This window comes from Pelobates fuscus, chromosome 1, assembly GCF_036172605.1.
Source record: "Pelobates fuscus isolate aPelFus1 chromosome 1, aPelFus1.pri, whole genome shotgun sequence".
Taxonomy (NCBI): Eukaryota; Metazoa; Chordata; class Amphibia; order Anura; family Pelobatidae; genus Pelobates; species Pelobates fuscus.
Genome location: NC_086317.1, coordinates 446,572,779 through 446,596,016, shown reverse-complemented (window position 1 = coordinate 446,596,016; position 23,238 = coordinate 446,572,779). Strand labels below are relative to the sequence as shown.

The following is a 23,238-nucleotide window of genomic DNA, read 5'->3' as shown; positions in this document are numbered from 1 at the left end:
TTATTCCAGAAGTTTGGTCCTTAAGGGGTTAAAGAATAAACTCTTGCATGGATATATCTAGCCCGCTTTGGAATGTGAGATTAAATTGTATTTGTATAGTGCCAGCTTATTCAGCAGAGGATAATTTAACACAAAAAATGGACAATTAAAAGTTGTCACAGTGACAATTTGTTACAACCAAGCAAAAGGGTGGCAAAGTAGCAGAATTGGAAGGTGAGATCTAAGTGTTGCCGTCTAAGAGTGAGCGAGAGATACGTTTATGAAATAACAGTTACCCTGGGAGGTCAATATCGATTTTGAAGAGATGGGATTTGAAGGACTTTTTAGTTGATTAAGTCTGATGGGGGAGGCAAAGGATCAAAGTCACCCATGAGAAGGCCTGCAAGCGTGAGTTAGCAGCAGAGGTACAAACCTTGGACAGGAGAACGTCACTGGCAGATGGGTGTGACCTAGAAGGAGCGTACCTATGAACTAGTGAAGAAATGTAGCGGGGGTAGAGTTGTTTAGAGCTGTATAGGTAAGGGTTAATATTTTGAATTGAATACTAAAGTGCACAGAAAGTCAAAGTAAGGGTTGACAGAGGGGTGAGGTGTGAGAATAGGGACAGGAGAGAAAAAGCAGCCTTGCGGCAGCATTCATTACAGGCTGGAGTGAGCCAGTACGATTTCTGGGGAGACCAATTAGGAGAGAATTATATATCACACATAAAATCAATGTTTATTTATGCTGCAGTATCTCACTTTATTGCATTCATTTTGGGTTGAGGAGGTATATTTTGGGAACCTTCACTGGTATAAGCTTTATTAAGGGACAATTCAGCCGGGAGCTGAGCTACAACGTTTAATACATTATGGAGAAGCAAGCATATACATAAATAAATGTCAGGATGATACATCTCAGCGAATATTGGTCCTTCCAATGATTTCAGTGTGAGTGCTGTAGTTTGCAAAGCAAGGCTGCGTGGGATGCTTACAGCAGCCGGTAGGGGCAAAATGTGCTCTAAGGACCAACAGAGCAGCATAGACAATAACGGGCCGGCTGGTTAATCCATAAGAATGGGATATAAAATAATATAATAATATATATGAAATATATTTTTTTTTTGTGAATTACATTTTATTCAGGTTTTCAACAATATACAGTCAAACAAGAATAAGAGTAAATGTCTCAAAGGTGATTCAGTGAAACTCGCAGGTTTCAATAATTAGCACATGAAGTTTGTCGGATACAGTTCTATAAAGCCTTGAGAGTCGATTTACCAATGCAGGGAAACACGCAGGTTTCCGGGTTAATACATGTAAGGTTACGTTTTCAGTGGTACAGCGACGATCCGCGGGGTCCCAGTCCGACTGCGCGGCCTGCGAGCTCGCTCGGCCCGGGAGGGTGAGGGGGGATGGGGGGGGGAGGGGGGGTGTGGACCTCAGAGTTTGGGTAGGCGTTACCAATGCCCTATGGGTTTGGATGGTCTCGTGTCCCTGTCAGGGTTACGTCTATATCCTCAATCGCTATGTTTAGTGGCTCGATGTACTAGGTGTGTTGGATTGTGTTCAGTCCCTGTCTTACCCACTCGTCTGCGTGGTCTTTGTCCCCTCTGTATGTCTGGTCAGTCTTTGAGAAGTGTTTGGAAGTCGGGTTTCGCTGTGGTCAGTATCCAGTGTGTCCATGTCGTCATGTAGGCCTGTTCTCTCCCGTCTGCGTGTGAGATAAGCTCCTCCAGCGTCCTGAGCTCCTCCATACGCCTGAACCAGGCAGAGACAGGTGGCGGTGTTCGTTGTTTCCAGTACAGTGGAATTAGGCTTTTGGCGGTGTTTAGTATCCTGATCGTTATGGATTTTTTATAGGTTGAGCTGCGGGTGGTGGTGTGGTGCAGGAGGAAGGTTGCTGGGTCCAGTCGGGGTGGTGTGTCAGAAAGCCGTGCGACAATCGCGTGAATCGCTGCCCAGTAGGGTTGGATCAAGGGGCATGTCCACCAGATGTGGAAGAAAGTGCCCAGTGCTTTCTCACATCTCCAACAGTTGTTGGTGGTGGTTGGGTCATAGGAGTGGGTGGCCTGTGGCGTGCGGTACCAGCGGGATAGCACTTTGTATGCCGTTTCCTGTATGCCACTGGATGTCGCACAGTAAAGGGAAAGGGTACAGATCTTTTCCCATTGGGTTGGCGAGAGTGTGATCCCCAGGTCCGTTTCCCATTTGCCCATGTAGCTCGGTGGGGGTAGCCTCTTCGCTTCCATGAGGAGACCATAGAGCGTGGACAGCCCCCTGTCTAGTGGGTCTGGGTCGTGGCAAAGCGTTTCAAAGTCCGTGAGTGGCCTGTGGGCGTGGACGGCTTTGGTGATGGTTAGCAAGTAGTCTAGTAGTTGCCTATATTTGAACTGCGTCATGAACGTCGGTCTTTCCGCGGGCATCAGGGACTCAAGCGTCCTTATCGTGCCGTTGGTGGTGGCATGGCAAAGTCTGGGTAGTGGTTTTCCCAGCATATGTTGGAACGGGCCAGCGTCTAGTCCGGGTGGGAAGGCGTCGTTGTGGGTCAGGGGGAGGAGTGGGGAGATGGGCGTGGTAAGGAAGGATGATGTCCCCAATTTGTGCCAGACCAGTAAGGTTGCCCTAATTAGGGGGTGTGGGTTAGCCAGTTGTCTACCCTGGTGGTGGTCTAGCCACGGTAGGAGCCCTATCGGCCTGGCTATCTGGTCTGACTCTATTTCCTTCCACAGCTTGTGGACCCCTGTTTTGGACCACTCCACTATCCTCTGGAGGTGTGTTGCTTTATAGTAGACCTGGAAGTCTGGGAGGGCCAGGCCCCCCTTCCGCTTGGGTAGCATGAGCGTGTCGTGTTTGACCCGTGCCTGCAGGTTGTGCCATGTGAACCCTGAGGGCCATGGAGCGCAGTGTGGAGAAAAAGGCCTCGGGTATGTGGATTGGGAGTATCTGGAACAGATAGAGCACCCTGGGTAGGATGTTCATCTTCAGTACTCCAATGCGGCCAAACCAGGAGAGGTGGACCTTAGTCCATTCCTCCAGGTCTCTGCGTATGGTGGTCAGGAAGGGTTGAAAGTTTGCGGCGTAGAGGTGTGTCAGGTCCCTCGGTATGGTGGTGCCTAGGTATTTTATGGTAGTGTCTGACCATTGGAATGGGAGTGTGTGTTTCAGGGCATCTGCTCTGCTGGGGGGGATCGAGACATTCAGCACTGAGGACTTCGTGAGATTAATTTTGAAGTTAGAGAGCTGACCGTAGAGTCGAAACTCTTCCATGATTGCGGGCATGGATGTTTCAGGCTGGGTGACGTAAAATAACAGATCATCCGCAAAGGCGGCCACTACGTGTCTCGTCTGCCCCACGTGCAGCCCTCGGAAATATTTTTTTTAATTGCATTAGTTCATGTTTTGTCCTTCCTCCCCCGCTCCCCCACGTGAGAGATATAAACACATACATTACTTTGTATTTTCCAATATAAAACAAAAACAAATAAAAACACAACACTTTGGAGGGAAGTGCATAATATGGTTTTCTGTGAAATATACACTTATATCAGGTGGATGTTGCCTAATATGTGTTGATTTATTGTAACTGAAAAACAATGGGGCTTGTTTTATGGTTAGAGAAGAGGCCTCTTTCCCATCTCACTTCTTTTTCAATAAACTTTATTCATTGTGTTGTATATCAGCAAATGTGAGCAGGATATGGCTTTGCTGCAGAGGGATTTAGATAGATTGGGGGACTGGGCACTCAAATGGCAGATTAAATTTAATTTAGAGAAATGCACTTTTGTGTCAAGAATACACAAGCAACTTATACCCTGAATGGTAAGTGATCTAGGGATAACCACACACGGAAAGTATTTGGGAATTGATATAGACAACAAATTAGGCAGCAATATTATTATTATTGCCATTTATATAGCGCCAACAAATTCCGTAGCGCTTTACAATATTATGAGAGGGGGGAGGTAACTATAAATAGGAAAATTACAAGAAAACTTACAGGAACGATAGGTTGAAGAGGACCCTGCTCAAACGAGCCTATAGTCTATAGGAGGTGGGGTATAAAACACATTAGGACAGGAAATATCAATCAAATAGGGTGGGAGTGGAGCAGAGCTGGAGGAGAGAGTAAAGCACTGCCGTATAGGAGAGAGCAAGAGACAGGTATGTGAGGTAGAGGTTACTCTGGGAGGCCATACGCTTTCCTAAACAGAGGGGTTTTAAGGCCCCTCTTAAACGATTGAAGACTAGGGGAGAGTCTGATGGCAGTAGGCAGGCTGCAAGCGCGAGTTGGCCGTACGGGTGCAAGCAGCGGTCAGGAGGTGATCACGGACAGAGCGGAGGGAACGAGGAGGGACATACATATGGATCTGTGAAGAGATATAAGAGGGGCTAGAATTGTTCAGTGCTTTAAATGTATAGGTTAGCCCTTTGAATTGACTCCTCTAGGATACAGGGAGCCAATGTAAGGACTGGCAGAGGGGTGAGGTGTGAGAGAACCGATATGCAATGTTAATCTGCAGTTGCTAAGGCCAGTAAGGTTTTGTCATGTGTAAATAGGGGCATAAATTCTCGGGATGAAAATATAATTTTGCCTCTTTATAAATCGCTGGTAAGACCACACCTTGAATATGCTGTGCAATTTTGGACACCTGTTCTAAAGAAGGATATCATTGCACTAGAAAAAGTGCAGAGACTAGCTACAAAATTGATAAAAAAACGAATGGAGCATTTTAGTTACGAAGAAAGGTTAAAAAATTTAAATCTCTTTAGTCTGGAAAAACGGCACCTCAGAGGGAATATGATAACATTATACAAATATATTCGGGGTCAGTACAAACCATTATCTAGAAATCTATGTATAAACAGGGCTATACACAGAAAACAAGGTCACGCATTTAGGCTGGAAGAAAGGAGATTTCATCTAAGGCAAAGGAAAGGCTTTTTTACAGTAAGAACTATAAGGATTTGGAATTCTCTGCCTGAAGAGATGGTTTTATCAGAGTCCATACAGATGTTTAAACAGCAATTGGATAAATACTTAAAAAAACATAACATACAGCGATATAATGTCTAATTAGTGGGGTAATAGCTGCTTGATCCAAGGATTAATCTGACTGTTGTTTTGGGGAATTTTATCCTAGCTAGTTGCAAAATTGGAAGCGCTTCAGACTGGGTTTTTTGCCTTCTTTTGGATCAACAGCAAAAACATATGTGAGGACGGCTGAACAGGTAGTAAGTATGTAACATGATATTCCCCACCTTAAACCTCCACTGGCTGAGTTCAGTAGAATAACCCAACATTAAATTAATCTTTACCTCCAGGCAAGGGCTGGTCTTTGTCCACGTTGTTGTTGTCATATCGGAACTCATAGCCATAATGCTTCACTCGCCTATGTTTTAAAGACTTCTTATCTGTGAAAAGTATTTTAAATGAAATATACTATTTAAAAGTTAAATACTACTTAAGTTAAAGCGACACTGTCACCCCACTCACCAAAATTTATATTTCATAAAGATAGAATCTACAGGTAAAAAAAAGAAAGTACCAATTTAAAATCTAATGAGCGGGTCACAATATAAGACTTCTATATTTCAATGCAACTTTTACTGAATACTCTTTTTTGAATTGGAAGGGAGATGACAGAGCCACTTTAGTTTAATTTAGATCAATAAAGATATATGGTCTTACATAGAGCATCTGATTAGCGCAACTCCACATTTTGCCGCGCATGTGCCATTGTCTTCCTACTGTTTTTCTATGCTTTTGATTGGATTGGATTAGATCATCAATTCTGAAAATCTCAGCCAAGGAGGTTGAGCATCCCCGCTGATACCAACACATTGAGTGATAAAGGGAACTAAAATACTTATTTTACTCCCTGCAGCTTTTAGCTAGTAACCTAAACCTAAACAGCCAACAGGGCACTATAGTGTTAGAAAACACTATCGTGTTTCTTTAAGCAGCACTCAGGTTAGTCAAAGCATTTTAAAACATGGCTTTAAAATGTACATCTTCTGCATGGCATGCAAAGCATTACATGACTATTAATTAACATATCACATGACTATTACTAACATATTAATATATAATTACATTGCAGTTCTTATGCCATGCTAAATACTTACTAGCAATATCAGACATCCAATCAACTCCTTCTAACATTGCAAGTTCTTCTTCAGCTGTCACAAATTCGTCTACAATTACCAAGCCTGGAGGTAGTGCGGGGGGTAAAACCTCTTTCAATTCAACTATAGGTAAAAAAAAAAGAAAAAAAAGAAAAAAGTACAAGTTTAGGGTTTCGATCACTGGTATCCAGTCATTGTTACTGGTCTAAAGTAATTCACCATTGAATGTGATCAATAGTGCAATCATAGAGATTGTCTAACTGGTGCCACACAAGCCGTACGTAGCTATTTTTGTGTGGCCCGAAATTGCAAAAAATATTCCACTATTTCCATTATGATACTAAAGTTATTCCACTGACCAATGGACATTGGGCTCTCCGGGTCTTCTACAAAATGGCACTATCAGCCTTAACCCTTTGTGTGCAATCCTCACTGAAGAGGAGAAAGACATTTTGGACGCACAGGTCACAGAATGGATCTTCTGTAAGGGATATCTTTCATCTTTCAGTTAGTAAGCAACACAGGAAGTTAATGTGACAGAGAAAGAAATATTCTCTTCCTTTAAAAACAAGTATTCCGTTGAAATTCCTTCCGCTGGGTTTAGATCACGGTCTGTAAGTTTGTGGCTTTATTGTACAGGTATAAGCCTTGTTTTTCTGGATATTCACAGCTCTGTTAAAAACTCACAGAATGGCACACTTACTTGGGCATACCATATGTATTGCGGCAAATGTAATTTTAAGGATTAGTTGCTCAATTTGGTACATGGAGGCTATGATAATCAGATGTTTGGGAAATCTATCAATAGTATCCAGAAATGGACTGTTGCATGGTTAGTTTGCCTAGACTAGGAAAAGTTCAAATATAAACGCCCAGCAGTTGCAGATATACATCTCCACTATGTCAAGGCTGGCCAAGCATCATGGGAGCTGCTGTTTTTGAACTGACGGGGATCTATGGTTTGGTTACCATTAACCTAAAACATTTGCATTTACTGCAATTACCTCTAAACCAGAGGTGCCCAAAAGGTAGATCCCCAGATGTTGTAGAACTACAACTCCCATGTTCCTTTGCATGTCTTTTGAATGACAAAGCATCATGGACGTTGTAGTTTCAAAACATCTGGGGCTTTACCTTTTGTTCACCCCTGCTCTAAAAACCTGAGATTGATAGAAGAAAGCTTTTTAGACCACCGTCTGCAATTGCTTACCTTTGTCGACAAAGCTGAAGTACAGAGTTATTTTCTGTTCCCACTCATTGGATGAGATTTCATGACCGCTCAGTGAACTGTATGCATTCACAGCCTCGTCCGTAGAAGTGTACGTGACAAAGGAATAGGGTTTGTTTGGGGGCATTACTAGAGACTCCACTTTTCCACATTGTTCCAGCACAGTGAGCAGCTGATGTCTGCCTACTCCATTGCCAAGTCCTCCATTGGCAATCACTAGACTCTGAATGGAGAAAATGTGACACAGAATTAATGCCATAAATAACTCATACAGCTATGTTACACTTTATTGGAAGTGCTAGTGTGTGTGGAATTGTTTGTCTAGATGTCCCGTAAGAATTCTCTGTTTCCAGTTTTGACGGTTTCATTCTTCATCCACTAAGTCAGGGGTAGGCAACCTTTTAGCAGCACTGTGCCGATATAGGATTGTGATGTCCCGTAGCGTGCCGATCCTATTTTTTTAAATTGAGGTGTGTATGCTGCTGTATTCTGCTTGTGTTATTTTTACTGTAATTGCTTTGTATCGTTGTATTTGTGCGTATATTAGCTATTATATTGTATATGTGCACAGGGCCGCCATCAGGGGGTGACAACCATGACGGTTGTCACGGGCCCGGGGCCATCGGGGGCCCGGACTGCTCTGGCAGTCCTGGGCCCCACTTTCTTTCTCTGCACACATAGATAGCGAATATCGCTATCTATGTGTGCAGCCGCGGGCCCCCGGCTCCCTGTTACCGCAGAGGGGGCCCAGGCAGCACACAGCCTCTTCTCTTCTAATAACTCTCGTGAGACCCGGTTGCCAGGGCAACGCTCCGTGGGTCTCGCGAGAGTTATTGGAAGAGAGGAGAGAAGAGAAGAAGCTGTGTGCTGCCTGGGCCCCCTCTGCGGTAACAGGGAGACAGGGCTCCCCCACCGGACCACCAGGGATGGAATCTCCCCCCTCCCTGGACCCAGGTAAACAGGGAGGGGGAGAAACATTTAATTAAATTTAAAAAAAAAAATGAACATTTATGTTAAAAATGCCCCTTCCTCTTCCTCTTCCTCCCCCTCCCCCTCCCCCTCCCCACCAGATTGCACATTTACACACACACACTACATACACTGATACAACACACACACACATACATACACTGACACAACACACACACACTACATACACTGACACAACACACACACACACTGCATACACTAACACAACACACTGCATACACTGACAACACACACACACTACATACACTGACAACACACACACACTACATACACTGACACACACACACTACATACACTGACAACACACACACACTACATACACTGACAACACACACACTACATACACTGACAACACACACACTACATACGCTGACAACACACACACACTACATACACTGACACAACACACACACACACACGCTGCATTCACTAATACAACATACACTACACACTAACACACTCACTGCATCCACTATACTGACACACACTCTGCATTCCCTACACTAACACACACTCTGCATCCGCTACACACTAACACGCTCTCTGCATTCACTACACATTAACACTCTGCATTCACTACACATTAACACTCTGCATTCACTACACATTAACACTCTGCATTCACTACACATTAACACTCTGCATTCACTACACATTAACACACTCTGCATTCACTACACATTAACACACACTCTGCATTCACTACACTAACACACACTCTGCATTCACTACACTAACACACTCTCTGCATTCACTACACATTAACACACACACACTGCATTCACTACAAATTTACACACACACTACATTCATTACACTGACACACTCTGCATTCACTACACCCTAACACACACTCTGCATTTATTACACACTAACACACACTCTGCATTTATTACACACTAACACACACTCTGCATTCACTAAACTATGCACACACTCTGGATTCACTATACTGACACACACTCTGCATTCACTACACTAACATACACTCTGCATTAACTGTACATACAGCATCCACTACACAAACATCCTGTATTCACAGTACACACACTACATCCACCATGCATTGAAACACTCTGCATTCACTATACACAGACACTGTGTCTAATACACACACTACATCCACTACAGACACTGCATCCACTAAACACATTTCATCTAGTAAATACAAACACTACATCCACTACACAAACACACACATCACTGTACACACACTACATCCACTACTCAAGCATTCTCTGCATTCACTACACATTAACACTCTGCATTCACTACACATTAACACTCTGCATCCGCTACACTAACACACACTCTGCATCCGCTACACACTAACACACACTCTGCATCCGCTACACACTAACACACACACTCTGCATTCACTACACAATTACACACACTCTGCATTCACTACACATTTACACACACTCTGCATTCACTGCACTAACACACACACTACATTCATTACACTGACACACACACTACATTCATTACACTGACACACTCTGCATTCACTACACACTAACACACACTCTGCATTAATTACACACTAACACACACTCTGCATTCACTAAACTATGCACACACTCTGGATTCACTATACTGACACACACTCTGCATTAACTGTACACACAGCATCCACTACACAAACATCCTGTATTCACAGTACACACACTACATCCACCACAAATTGAAACACTCTGCATTCACTATACACAGACACTGCCTCTAATACACACACTACATCCACTACAGACACTGCATCCACTAAACACATTTCATCTAGTACAAACACTACATCACTGTACACACACTACATCCACTACTCAAACACACTCTGCATTCAGTATACACACTGCATCCGCTACACAAACACACACTCTGCATTCACTGCAAAAACACAAACACTACATCCATTACACACATTCTAATTCACTTCCACTATACACACCACATTCAGTCCTGCATCATTGTGAGCGGGCCTGGGGGGGGGGGGGGGGGGGGCAGACCTTGTGCTTTGTCAGGGGCCCCAAAATTTCTGATGGCAGCCCTGTATGTGCATTAGTAGTTTATGGTATCGTGTATGATACATATGAATGTGGGATGTGTATGAGGGCTGCTTGTGGAATTGTGTGTGGATGGATATGTCACATAGTGTTTTTTGTAGTGTGTGGGGGCTGTTTGGGGTATTGCATGTGAGAGGCTGCATGTGGATTGTGTGCATGTATGTGGATTGTTAGTGGTGTTGCGTTAGTGGGGATTGTGTGTATGTTTGTGTGTGGGCTGTTTGTATTATTTGTATGAGGGGAGGCTTATTCTGCAGGTCTGTGTATATCTAGCAGTGTGAGTGGCTTCCCTGGGTTCCAGTGGAGACCAGGCTGGCCAGGTACAGGTCAAGGACAGGAGCTGCAACAGCAGCTGCAGGCTGCTCTACTACAGTGTGGATTCCCATTCACAAGTGCTGGGAGGAACTGATCTGAGGTCACTTCCTCTACGTTCTGCAATGCATAAATTGAGGATTTTCCTTCACCACCTTTTCGTATTAGCAGATATCTTTAGTATCACTGAGACGCCTGATAGGCCAGAGCCTGTTTGACTCTAACAGCCTTGAGTGCCGTGGAAAGACACCTTGAGTGCCGTGCACGGAACTAGTGCCGTAGGTTGCCTACCCCTGCACTAAGTCTTTGTCACTATCTTTGGCGTTTTAAGAAAAATATTAATACTGTGGAAAGACTAGCGATATTCTAATTACAGAAGTGAATAAATGTTCATGTTGCAAAGTGCATTAAAATATGCAATATACTTCCCTACGAATGAAATCAAACTATTTAAAGCTATTTACGAGATCCTGTCTATGTCAGTTCGCAGTTGAGTTGACAGCCAATTGACGGTATGTACTTTCTTTGTAAAGTGTTGACAATGTGGATACAGAGAATACACAATCAGAATGCATTAGTGCACATTCTCTCTATATGTGTTTTTGGAAGGAAATCCATTTTGATTGTAAGAAACTAGCTTATAACAGGATACCGTCACCATATTCTTATGTACGGATGTATTTAGCAAAACACTGATAAGCATTGAGTCACCTTTGATGGATGTGAAACAGTTTCCACTCCTTCATGTTTTAACAATATATGCTTAACTTTTGCTTGTTTTTTCATGAGCTTCTTCTCCTCTTTACTGATCTTCTGCTTCACTTCGCCTTTGCTGGCCATCTCATGGTGTAAACCTAAACCCTGTTGAGAGGCAGCAAAAAAAAGTACAACAAGATGAACAAATGGAAAATAACACAAAATGGTATTTTATGTTACAAACTGGCAGAGGTCCTGCCGTGGTGGGACCTCTCTTCATATTCCTGTTTGTGGACTGATTTGCCCTCTCCTTCTCTAACTGTGGAATCACCCCTTCCTGTCAGACAGAGTACCCAAAGCATGACATTATCCCATTACAATGCACCCTAAATGTATCTTTCCCTGCCAGTGAGACGGACCTGGAAAATTCTAAACCACAACAGACACAGGGACCAGGAAATCCTAAACCACAACATACACAGGGACCTGGAAAATCCTAAACCACAACAGACACAGGGACATGGAAAATCCTAAACCACAACAGACACAGGGACCTGGAAAATCCTAAACCACAACATACACAGGGACCTGGAAATCCTAAACCACAACATACACAGGGACCTGGAAATCCTAAACCACAACATACACAGGGACCTGGAAAATCCTTAACCACAACATACACAGGGACCTGGAAAATCCTTAACCACAACATACACAGGGACCTGGAAAACCCTAAACCACAACATACACAGGGACCTGGAAAACCCTAAACCACAACATACACAGGGACCTGGAAATCCTAAACCACAACATACACAGGGACCTGGAAAACCCTAAACCACAACATACACAGGGACCTGGAAAATCCTTAACCACAACATACACAGGGACCTGGAAAATCCTTAACCACAACATACACAGGGACCTGGAAATCCTAAACCACAACATACACAGGGACCTGGAAATCCTAAACCACAACATACACAGGGACCTGGAAATCCTAAACCACAACATACACAGGGACCTGGAAATCCTAAACCACAACATACACAGGGACCTGGAAAATCCTTAACCACAACATACACAGGGACCTGGAAAATCCTAAACCACAACATACACAGGGACCTGGAAATCCTAAACCACAACATACACAGGGACCTGGAAAATCCTAACCCACAACATACACAGGGACCTGGAAATCCTAAACCACAACATACACAGGGACCTGGAAAACCTAAACCACAACATACACAGGGACCTGGAAATCCTAAACCACAACATACACAGGGACCTGGAAAATCCTAAACCACAACATACACAGGGACCTGGAATATCCTAAACCACAACATACACAGGGACCTGGAAATCCTAAACCACAACATACACAGGGACCTGGAAATCCTAAACCACAACATACACAGGGACCTGGAAAATCCTAACCCACAACATACACAGGGACCTGGAAATCCTAAACCACAACATACACAGGGACCTGGAAAATCCTTAACCACAACATACACAGGGACCTGGAAAACCCTAAACCACAACATACACAGGGACCTGGAAAATCCTTAACCACAACATACACAGGGACCTGGAAAATCCTAAACCACAACATACACAGGGACCTGGAAAATCCTAAACCACAACATACACAGGGACCTGGAAAATCCTAAACCACAACATACACAGGGACCTGGAAAATCCTAAACCACAACATACACAGGGACCTGGAAAATCCTTAACCACAACATACACAGGGACCTGGAAAATCCTAAACCACAACATACACAGGGACCTGGAAATCCTAAACCACAACATACACAGGGACCTGGAAATCCTAAACCACAACATACACAGGGACCTGGAAAATCCTTAACCACAACATACACAGGGACCTGGAAAATCCTAAACCACAATATACACAGGGACCTGGAAAATCCTAAACCACAACATACACAGGGACCTGGAAATCCTAAACCACAACATACACAGGGACCTGGAAAATCCTAAACCACAACATACACAGGGACCTGGAAAATCCTAAACCACAACATACACAGGGACCTGGAAAATCCTAAACCACAACATACACAGGGACCTGGAAATCCTAAACCACAACATACACAGGGACCTGGAAAATCCTAAACCACAACATACACAGGGACCTGGAAAATCCTAAACCACAACATACACAGGGACCTGGAAATCCTAAACCACAACATACACAGGGACCTGGAAAATCCTAAACCACAACATACACAGGGACCTGGAATATCCTAAACCACAACATACACAGGGACCTGGAAATCCTAAACCACAACATACACAGGGACCTGGAAAATCCTTAACCACAACATACACAGGGACGTGGAAAATCCTAAACCACAACATACACAGGGACCTGGAAATCCTAAACCACAACAGACACAGGGACCTGGAAATCCTAAACCACAACATACACAGGGACCTGGAAAACCTAAACCATAACATACACAGAGACCTGGAAAACCCTAAACCACAACATACACAGGGACCTGGAATATCCTAAACCACAACATACACAGGGACCTGGAAAATCCTAAACCACAACATACACAGGGACCTGGAAAACCTAAACCATAACATACACAGAGACCTGGAAAACCCTAAACCACAACATACACAGGGACCTGGAAAATCCTAAACCACAACATACACAGGGACCTGGAAATCCTAACCCACAACATACACAGGGACCTGGAAATCCTAACCCACAACATACACAGGGACCTGGAAAATCCTAAACCACAACATACACAGGGACCTGGAAAATCCTAAACCACAACATACACAGGGACCTGGAAATCCTAAACCACAACATACACAGGGACCTGGAAAATCCTAAACCACAACATACACAGGGACCTGGAAATCCTAAACCACAACATACACAGGGACGTGGAAAATCCTAAACCACAACATACACAGGGACCTGGAAATCCTAAACCACAACAGACACAGGGACCTGGAAATCCTAAACCACAACATACACAGGGACCTGGAAAACCTAAACCATAACATACACAGAGACCTGGAAAACCCTAAACCACAACATACACAGGGACCTGGAAAATCCTAAACCACAACATACACAGGGACCTGGAAAATCCTAACCCACAACATACACAGGGACCTGGAAAATCCTAAACCACAACATACACAGGGACCTGGAAATCCTAAACCACAACATACACAGGGACCTGGAAAACCCTAAACCACAACATACACAGGGACCTGGAAAACCCTAAACCACAATATACACAGGGACCTGGAAAATCCTAAACCACAACATACACAGGGACCTGGAAATCCTAAACCACAACATACACAGGGACCTGGAAATCCTAAACCACAACATACACAGGGACCTGGAAAACCCAAACCACAACATACACAGGGACCTGGAAATCCTAAACCACAACATACACAGGGACCTGGAAAATCCTAAACCACAACATACACAGGGACCTGGAAAATCCTAAACCACAACATACACAGGGACCTGGAAATCCTAAACCACAACATACACAGGGACCTGGAAATAACATTCTAATATAAATATAATAAATGCTGTAGTTTGTTTTTAGTCCTATGTGTGATTGTAAATACCATAAATATTTGTATTCCCATGTAGCTACCTGCTATTCACTTCTCCAGCATGTAACACACACGCAGTTTTCACATGAACCAGCCTGGGAAGTGTGATGCACTAGGCTTCATACAAATTTCATCTACAACATCATATCACTCATTGAAATTAAACAAAAACATTTAATATGACTATTTTATATCCCTGCTAAACCCTGATCGGTTGCATGCAGTATAACAGAATATCATGCACACAGCTAGCAGTAAGGAGGTATGCAGTGTATGAAAACATACACATAATGACACATGTTACCTTACAGCAGGCAGCCATTACTAGGAAGTGCAGCTTCAAACTACATTTCCCGTCATGCCTTGCAGTTTTGCCTACATCTCCCTAGATCACTTGCGACTCAGTCTACTTCTTACTTGATTCTCTGGTTTACAACTGTATTAGGTATGCTTTATATGGGTAGGGTTAATTTAATTATGGTGAACTTATCATATCAAAATAAATATGTTCCTGAATCATTTTCTTATTAGTTATTTAACTTCTATTCCTTGCATTACTGTGCAGAGCAAGGCCATGCTAACTATAAGATAAGGCCAGGGACTAATGAAAGTATTTAGAAAATTGAATGGTTCTTATTCGCTGTCACATTCTATGTTTCTAACTAAAGATTTAATTTTTTATTTTTATTTAAAATGCCTTGTTTTTCCCTGTACTATTTTAGTTTTCAAACACTAGGTGGCAGCATTTTACAAATAACTGCATTGGTGTGCTCTAAATAAAATGACTTATTTAATATTAAATTCTTCTAAATCAGTTTTATGTGCACAATACTATTTCACTATAAGTATATAAAAAAACCGATATATATATATTGGTTGTTGTTTTTTTTTAATAGTTATTTTTTTTTATTTTCTGAATATTAAATTAATTCTGAGGATGAAGATTTTTTGCACCATTCCCATATTCTCACAATAAATCACAAAGCTCAAAGTTCCTCTCTTGCTCCTCACTGCTTCATGACACTGTTACCTCCACACTGCCAACAGGGCACTCTAAGCACCATAACAGCGGCAACATGTGCAAGAAGTCCCCTGACCCCATTTCAAAGTAAGGAGTCAATCTGTTTTTGAATAGTTTGACACTTACCTGGGTTTCCTGGGGCACTCGTGCCCTTTAGGGCTTGGGTGTTCTGTGTGACGCTCCTATTCCGTATTAGCAATATCATTTTCATCCAGCTCTGACCATCATTCATTGTCCGAGAGTGTCAGCTGTCTGGTTTCACTATTTTAGCCTCAAATTTAAAAATTAAATTATAAATTCAACATAACTTGCATTAATATGATAACTAATCATCACATGTTTCAAATAACTATTAATTATATTAATTTTACTTAATAATATGACAGTGGCTGGAAATGTACAATGACCAGAGACACCATTAAAACCACTGACAGGTGAATTGAAGAGAAACATAGAATGTGACGGCAGATAAGAACCATTTGGCCCATCTAGTCTGCCCAATTTTCCAAATACTTTCATTAGTCCCTGGCCTTATCTTAAGTCTAGGATAGCCTTATGCATACCCAACGCATGCTTAAACTCCTTCACTGTGTTAACCTTTTCCACTTCAGCTGGAAGGCTATTCCATGCATCCACTACCCTCTCAGTAAAGTAATTCTTCCTGATATTATTTTTAAACCTTTGCCTGTCTAATTTAAGAATATGTCCTCTTGTTGTGGTAGTTTTTCATCTTTTAAATATAGTCTCCTCCTTTACTGTGTTGATTCCCTTTGTATTTAAATGTTTCTATCATATCCCCCCTGTCGTGTCTTTCCTCCAAGCAGTGGCGTACATACCGGGGTCGCGCCTGCGACCGGGCCCGGCCCACCAGGGGGCCCGGCCGCCCCTGCGACCCGGTATGTACCCACTGGGCCAGCATCTTCTCCTTGGGGGCCCAGGAGCCGGCCACCTCCGGGACCCCGAGGCTGGCCCTGCTGTCACCCCACGGACGGTCCTGCAGGCGCGAGAGGGAGCACTCTCCCCTGAGTGCTTCCTCTACAGCTCCCTCGCGCGCCGCGTACTGATACCGGAGCCGGAAGATGACGTAATATTCCCGCGCCGACATCCCTACGCGGTGCGCGAGGGAGCTGTAGAGGAAGCACTCAGGGGATCCCTCCGCCTTTCATCTCCGAATGCGCATACTCAATGCTTTCCTATGGACGTTCAGTGTCTTAGAATCACGGAAGCGCCTCTAGTGGCTGTCAGTGAGACAGCCACTAGAGGCTGGATTAACCCTCAGTGAAACATAGTCGTTTCTCTGAAACTGCTATGTTTTCAGCTGCAGGGTTAAAACTAGGGGAACCTGGCACCCAGACCACTTCATTGAGCTGATGTGATCTGGGTGTCTGCAGTGGTCCTAAAAGTGTGTGTATCTGCATGCACTGGCGTACATACCGTGGTCGCAGGGGTCGCAGCCCTGCAACCCCTGCGACCAGGTGCCCACCGCCATGTGTTGCGGCCCCGGCCCGCGCAGAGTAAGCGGGGGGGGAGTAATCCATTTTCGCCCCGGGGCCCCATGGGTCATATGTACGCCACTGCCTCCAAGCTATACATGTTAAGATCCTTTAACCTTTCCTGGTAAGTTTTATCCTGCAATCCATGAATCAGTTTAGTAGCCCTTCTCTGAACTCTCTCTAAGGTATCAATATCCTTCTGAAGATAGGGTCTCCAGTACTGCGTACAATACTCCAAGTGAGGTCTCACCAGTGTTCTGTACAATGGCATGAGCACTTCCCTCTTTCTACTACTACTACTACTACTACCTCTCCCTATACAACCAAGCATTCTGCTAGTATTTCCTGCTGCTCTATTACATTGTCTGCCTACCTTTAAGTCATCAGAAATAATCACCCCTAAATCCCTTTGCTTAAATGTTGAGGTTAGGACTCTATCAAATATTCTGTACTCTGCCCTTGGGTTTTTATGTACAAGATGCATTATCTTGCACTTATCCACATGAAATTTCAGTTGCCACAGCTCTGACAATTTTTCTAGTTTACCTAAATCATTTGCCATTTGGCTTATCCCTCCTGGAACATCAACCCTGTTACATATTTTTGTATCTTCAGCAAAAAGACACACCTTACCATCAAGACCTTCTGCAATATCACTAATAAAAATAATAAAGAGAATGGGTCCAAGTACACATCCCTGAGGTACTTTGCTGGTAACAAGACCTTGCTTTGAATATACTCCATTGACTACAACCCTCTGTTACCTGTCATTTAGCCACTGCCTAATCCATTCAACAATATTGGAATCCAAACTTAAAGATTTATTGATAAGCCTTCTATGTGCGACAGTGTCAAAAGCCTTACTAAAATCTAGCTAAGCAATGTCTACTGCACCACCCTGATCTATTATTTTAGTTAAAAAAAAGCAGTAAGATTAGTTTGGCATGACCTCCCTGAAGTAAACACATGTTGTTTCTGATCTTGAAATCCATGTGATTTTAGATGTTCAACAATCCTATCCTTTAACATGGTCCTAAAGCTAGATGTACACGCAGTGTCCTCACGCACCCAGGCAATTGAGGAGGAGGTCAAGGGACTGAGGGAGAATTATCAAATAATGGGGGAGAAGCTGCACCACCTACAATCCACACAAGCAGCAATGTCCAGACAAGTCAATCTACAAGACGACAGAGGGCGCCGCAAAAACATCAAGATTAGAGGAGAGAGGGGGCGTGGCCTAACTGTGGAGCTGAACAGTCGCACATGCTTTGAGCTCCTAGGCCCTGATCTGCACAACGGCTGAAATCGGGGGCAATTTGCCTGATCTTGTACCCCTACTCGCCCTAATTTGCTCCGCAGCAACTGATGACCCGAGGGACACCCTTCGACGCCCAACTTACCGCGGGAATGACCGAGCCGGGGTCTGGAGCTCATACCAAGCAGGGCAAAGGAGAGGCGGCCGCTCTCCCAGCCCGCAATCACAAGTAACACCCGCAGCACATGGTTGCTTCCCCCCCCCCAGGACCGGTGGGGGTTATCCCGGTCCACACACCCTCGACCAGCGCACCTCTGTGGCCCTTCCATGCTGACTACGGCACAAACCACGCACCAGGTATGCAAGCAGCTCGCCTCACTAAAATGGCGGACGCACAGCCATGCGGAGGAGACATGCCACCAGACTACAACCCCATACCAAGCGACTCACTCACCACCCGCCTGAACGAGCTGTTCAAGACCTTCTGGGCACGAATTGAGGCCCGACAAGCGGCGGAGCAGCAACGGAAACAGGAGAACAGGAGTGAGGGGGATCAACGTGGCGGTGTCGACTGGAGTGGGCCTGTGCCACCCCGGGGCAAAACAATGATACAGCAGCCTACGCCTCACCTCGCTAGCCCATCTGGGCCGCAGGCCACCAGGGAGCCAACCCTGGCGCATCAACCACAACCAACATCCAGGCCTCCAGACCTACCCCGACAGGGAAGGATCCGGCCCCCAGAGGTACCCGAATCCGTGGACACAGGATGCCGGCCATGCTACAGGCCCGGAGCTGGAGGGCGCAACCGGCCGACTCCTGGCTGACTGCCTACCACCGCGAACCCCCAAGGCCGCAGATACGGTTCCCACCTGAAGGAATGGGGTGATTATCCGGCAAGAGGGCAGCTTCCCCCATGATCACTTTTGAACGCTGCCTAGACGCTCACGGACACTGGCTATGCATACCAGGGACTCTAACACATTTCTGTTTGTAGCTGTGACTATGCTATATTCCTCTTCCACACAATGCCACAAGAAGCACATTCAACACTTATAAACACACACACGTATTACCCACAGAGGTCTATTAATCATAACCGCTACCATTTAAACCTACACATACGCATGTTTTCTAATCTTGTGTTTTAATTTTTGCTCCATGTGACATAATGGAAGCTTTAAGCATGTTCCTGAACCACTGATATATAATGTTTTCCATGTCACCGTCCCATCAGTATGTCGGTACACCTGACTACCTTTAAGCTTGCCTATATTATAAAATTGTGCATGCCATTCACATGTCCCGTATGTAAAGCGAAGTAAAGCCTGAGGACTGCTTTCGGGGCACCTCAAGCCTGTATGTATCAAATATGCACTGCAAAAAAAAAAAATTACAAAAAAAAAAAAAGATTAGAGGAGATCCTGAGACGGTGCCACTGGAGGAGCTACCGCACTTTACCAGGCGCCTTGCAGCCGCACTCCTCACAGCCAAGCAAGCTAAAACCTTCCACTTCGACAGGGTTTACAGGATAGCCAAATCCTCACAGGCACCCACCTCAGCTCCACGAGACATAATACTAAGATGCCAATCTATGTCTGACAAACTTGGACTAATGGCAGCTATGCAAGGAAAAACCCCATTTGAGTTCGAGGAAAGCAAACTATCCTTCTTTCAGGATCTAAGCAGAGCCACACTGATGTGGCGCAAGAGCATGCACCCAATCACCAAACAACTCCAAGCAGCAGGAATAGCCTACAGGTGGTCGACACCAGGGACACTCTGGACCACCAAAGACGACAAGCACTACAAACCTACTGACCACACGGAGGGACCAGCGTTGATGGCCGCCCTGGGACTCCTGAACCCTGCACAGGCTCCAACAACGAGGCTTGAACACCGGCCGGGGACAACAGGCGCAGATCTACACATGACACCTAGACCAAGCTGGGGCACCAAAACCTGAATGAACTCTCTCTGCATACAGCCTTATAGGCCTTAGTTTAAACAGTTTAAAAGTTTTATGTTACAACTGTTCATAACTTTACATACAGTCTGTTAAACCTCAACGATTATTGTAACGGGCAAAAAGGCCCAAGGGAGCTGACAAACACTGCCACGGTGACACCACCCCCCCCCCCCTCCCTGGGGTTAAAGGGAACTGACAGCAGCGCACACACTTCTAGCCTCTTGCCCCACGGGCACAGTTTAACCCAGACGCAACACAGCGACTTTCACACATCTAGACCCAAACCTTTAATAGCAGTAAACTTGACTAGCGCAACACGCAGCCACTCCTAGGACTAAATAGCACCCAATGACTCCCAGAACACCACTCACGTTGAAGTACACCAATAACCACGATCAGAAGAGACACGAGACGGGACCTAGACATGATAGGGGGCAACACAAAGTGATTCCACACTATCACCACACAAGCCCCATCCACTCACACTGAGGCCACGAGACACATAGCACACCCACAGCAAGTGAGACGCGACAGGGGAACAGAACAGCTATCAGACATAGCCGTCACTACCCACCCCCCTCCACCTACGGCCCCGCAGTACTCAGGGTGATCTCTTCAGACGGGTGCCTTCAACCCTAACAGTTCTACACCTCAATTCACACGTTATAACATTGAGACCGAATGTACTTAGAAAAAATGTGTGCCTAGAATCTTGCAAAATGCTTATGATAATGTCTGTCGTATGGAGGCTATTGTGGCCTTGCACATGTACTCTTCATTGCACACGAAAAATAAAGAATTAAAAAAAAAAAAAACATTCGCTAACTTCCAATCTTCTGGGACTACTCCTGTTAACAATTAATGGTTAAATAAATCCGTTAATGGTTTTGCTAGTACACCACTAAGCTTTTTTAATAACTTTGGGTGTATTCCATCAGGCCCCATTGACTTATTTGACTTTACTTTTTACAGTTGAAATTGAACATATTCCTCTGTAAACTCACATGTAAAAAAATTACTAATTTGTCCGTTTTCTTATCTGAGGTCCCTTTCCTTCATTTTCTTCTGTAAATAGTGAATAAAAATATTCATTGAGGCAGTCAGCTAGACCTTTATCCTCTTCTACATACCTTCTTTCTTTTGTTTTTAATCTAACTAATCCTTGTTTTACTTTCCTTTTCTCATTTATGTACCTCAAAAATGTTTTGTCCCCTTTTTTTTTTTTTTACTGACTGTGCTATTTTCTCTTCTGTGTGTGATTTGGAAGCTCTTATAACTTGCTTAGCCTCTTTCTGCCTAACCTTATAGATCTGTCTATCTTCCTCACTCTGGGTTCAACATTCCTCACTCTGGGTTCAACCCGGTATGCAGTAGTTAGTCAAAAATCAACCTTGGGAGCCCATGACCCTGATGCCGTTTTACCAGTTGTCCTTCCTTACACCACTTTTGGTAGGTACTAACCACTGCATAACACCCCACAAGACTTGAATGAATGTTAGGGTGTCAACTTTTTTGCCATATTTTGTGGTCAATGTTATTTGGCTTAGGCCAGATTGAACTTTTTCATAAAACGTAATGTACAATTAGTAGAAAACAAGCCACCACAATTGGGTGAGTCAAGATGGTTTTCACAGAGGTAAAGTGTGGTTCCTTATTCAGAATCTCCCATTGAAATGCATAGATGTTTGGGTGCTATAGTTTGTGATCAATATCACTTGGTTGAGGCCAGATTTAACTTTTTCTTATAGAGGGATTTGTACAACAATCAAATATGGGTGAGCCAAGATAGTTTTCAATAAGGAAAAACTTGGTTATTTATTCACAATTGCCATAACAATTATTTATATAGTGCCAACATATTCTGCCAAATTGTACAATAGGAAACAAGACGAACATTTAATTTTAACAAAACATGTATGACATATTGAAACAGTAGGCGAAGATGGCCCTGCCCAACGACTTTAAAATCTATAGAGATGAGTGGCAAATGCACAAAGGTAAGTAAGGGAATAAAGTGATTTAATGTACTCGAAGATGGGAGTGGGATTTAGGAGGAGGCAGACAGCAGAGGAAGGTTATGGGGAGAACTGATAGGATTCTCTAAAAAGTGGGTTTTGGGGGATTTGTTAAAGGACTAAAGAGACAGAGAGTCAGATGCCCAGCGGGAGGGCATTCTGTAAAAAAGGGCAGACCTGGAGAAGATATGCAGGCGAAAGTCTGGTGTGCAGGTGTGAGAGTGGAACAGGTTGTTAACTGAACAAAGAGGCTGAGCTGGGGCATATCTGCTAATGAGGTCGCGTAAGTAAGTAGGGGCGAGGTTAAGGAGAGCTTTGTAAGCAAGTGTAAAACCTTTGAAGCATTTCCTGAATGAAACAAGAAGCCAGTATTGCGACTGAAAGAAGGCTGAGAGAGGAGAGTGAGATGTGCAAAGGGGGGTGGTGGTGGAGAAATTCTTCTTCACCTGTGTA

General features: G+C 44.1%; 1 protein-coding gene across 3 annotated transcripts in view; it reads right to left on the bottom strand.

Annotated features, from left to right (window-relative positions):
* The window catches only part of ALKBH8 (alkB homolog 8, tRNA methyltransferase), a 40,169-nt gene extending 24,785 nt beyond the window's left edge, over nt 1-15,384 (bottom strand). The window contains exons 1-5 of one of the 3 annotated variants that reach the window (XM_063444917.1): nt 15,340-15,384; nt 11,412-11,561; nt 7,318-7,558; nt 6,108-6,230; nt 5,298-5,393 (exon numbers count right to left, since the gene is read on the bottom strand). In XM_063444917.1, coding sequence (XP_063300987.1) covers nt 5,298-5,393; nt 6,108-6,230; nt 7,318-7,558; nt 11,412-11,561; nt 15,340-15,357 — 628 coding nt within the window. In that variant the 5' untranslated portion in view covers nt 15,358-15,384. The remainder of the gene's footprint in view (nt 1-5,297; nt 5,394-6,107; nt 6,231-7,317; nt 7,559-11,411; nt 11,562-15,339) is intronic. The other 2 variants (XM_063444918.1, XM_063444919.1) reach the window with 2 other exon arrangements.
* Between the last annotated feature and the right edge of the window lie 7,854 nt (nt 15,385-23,238).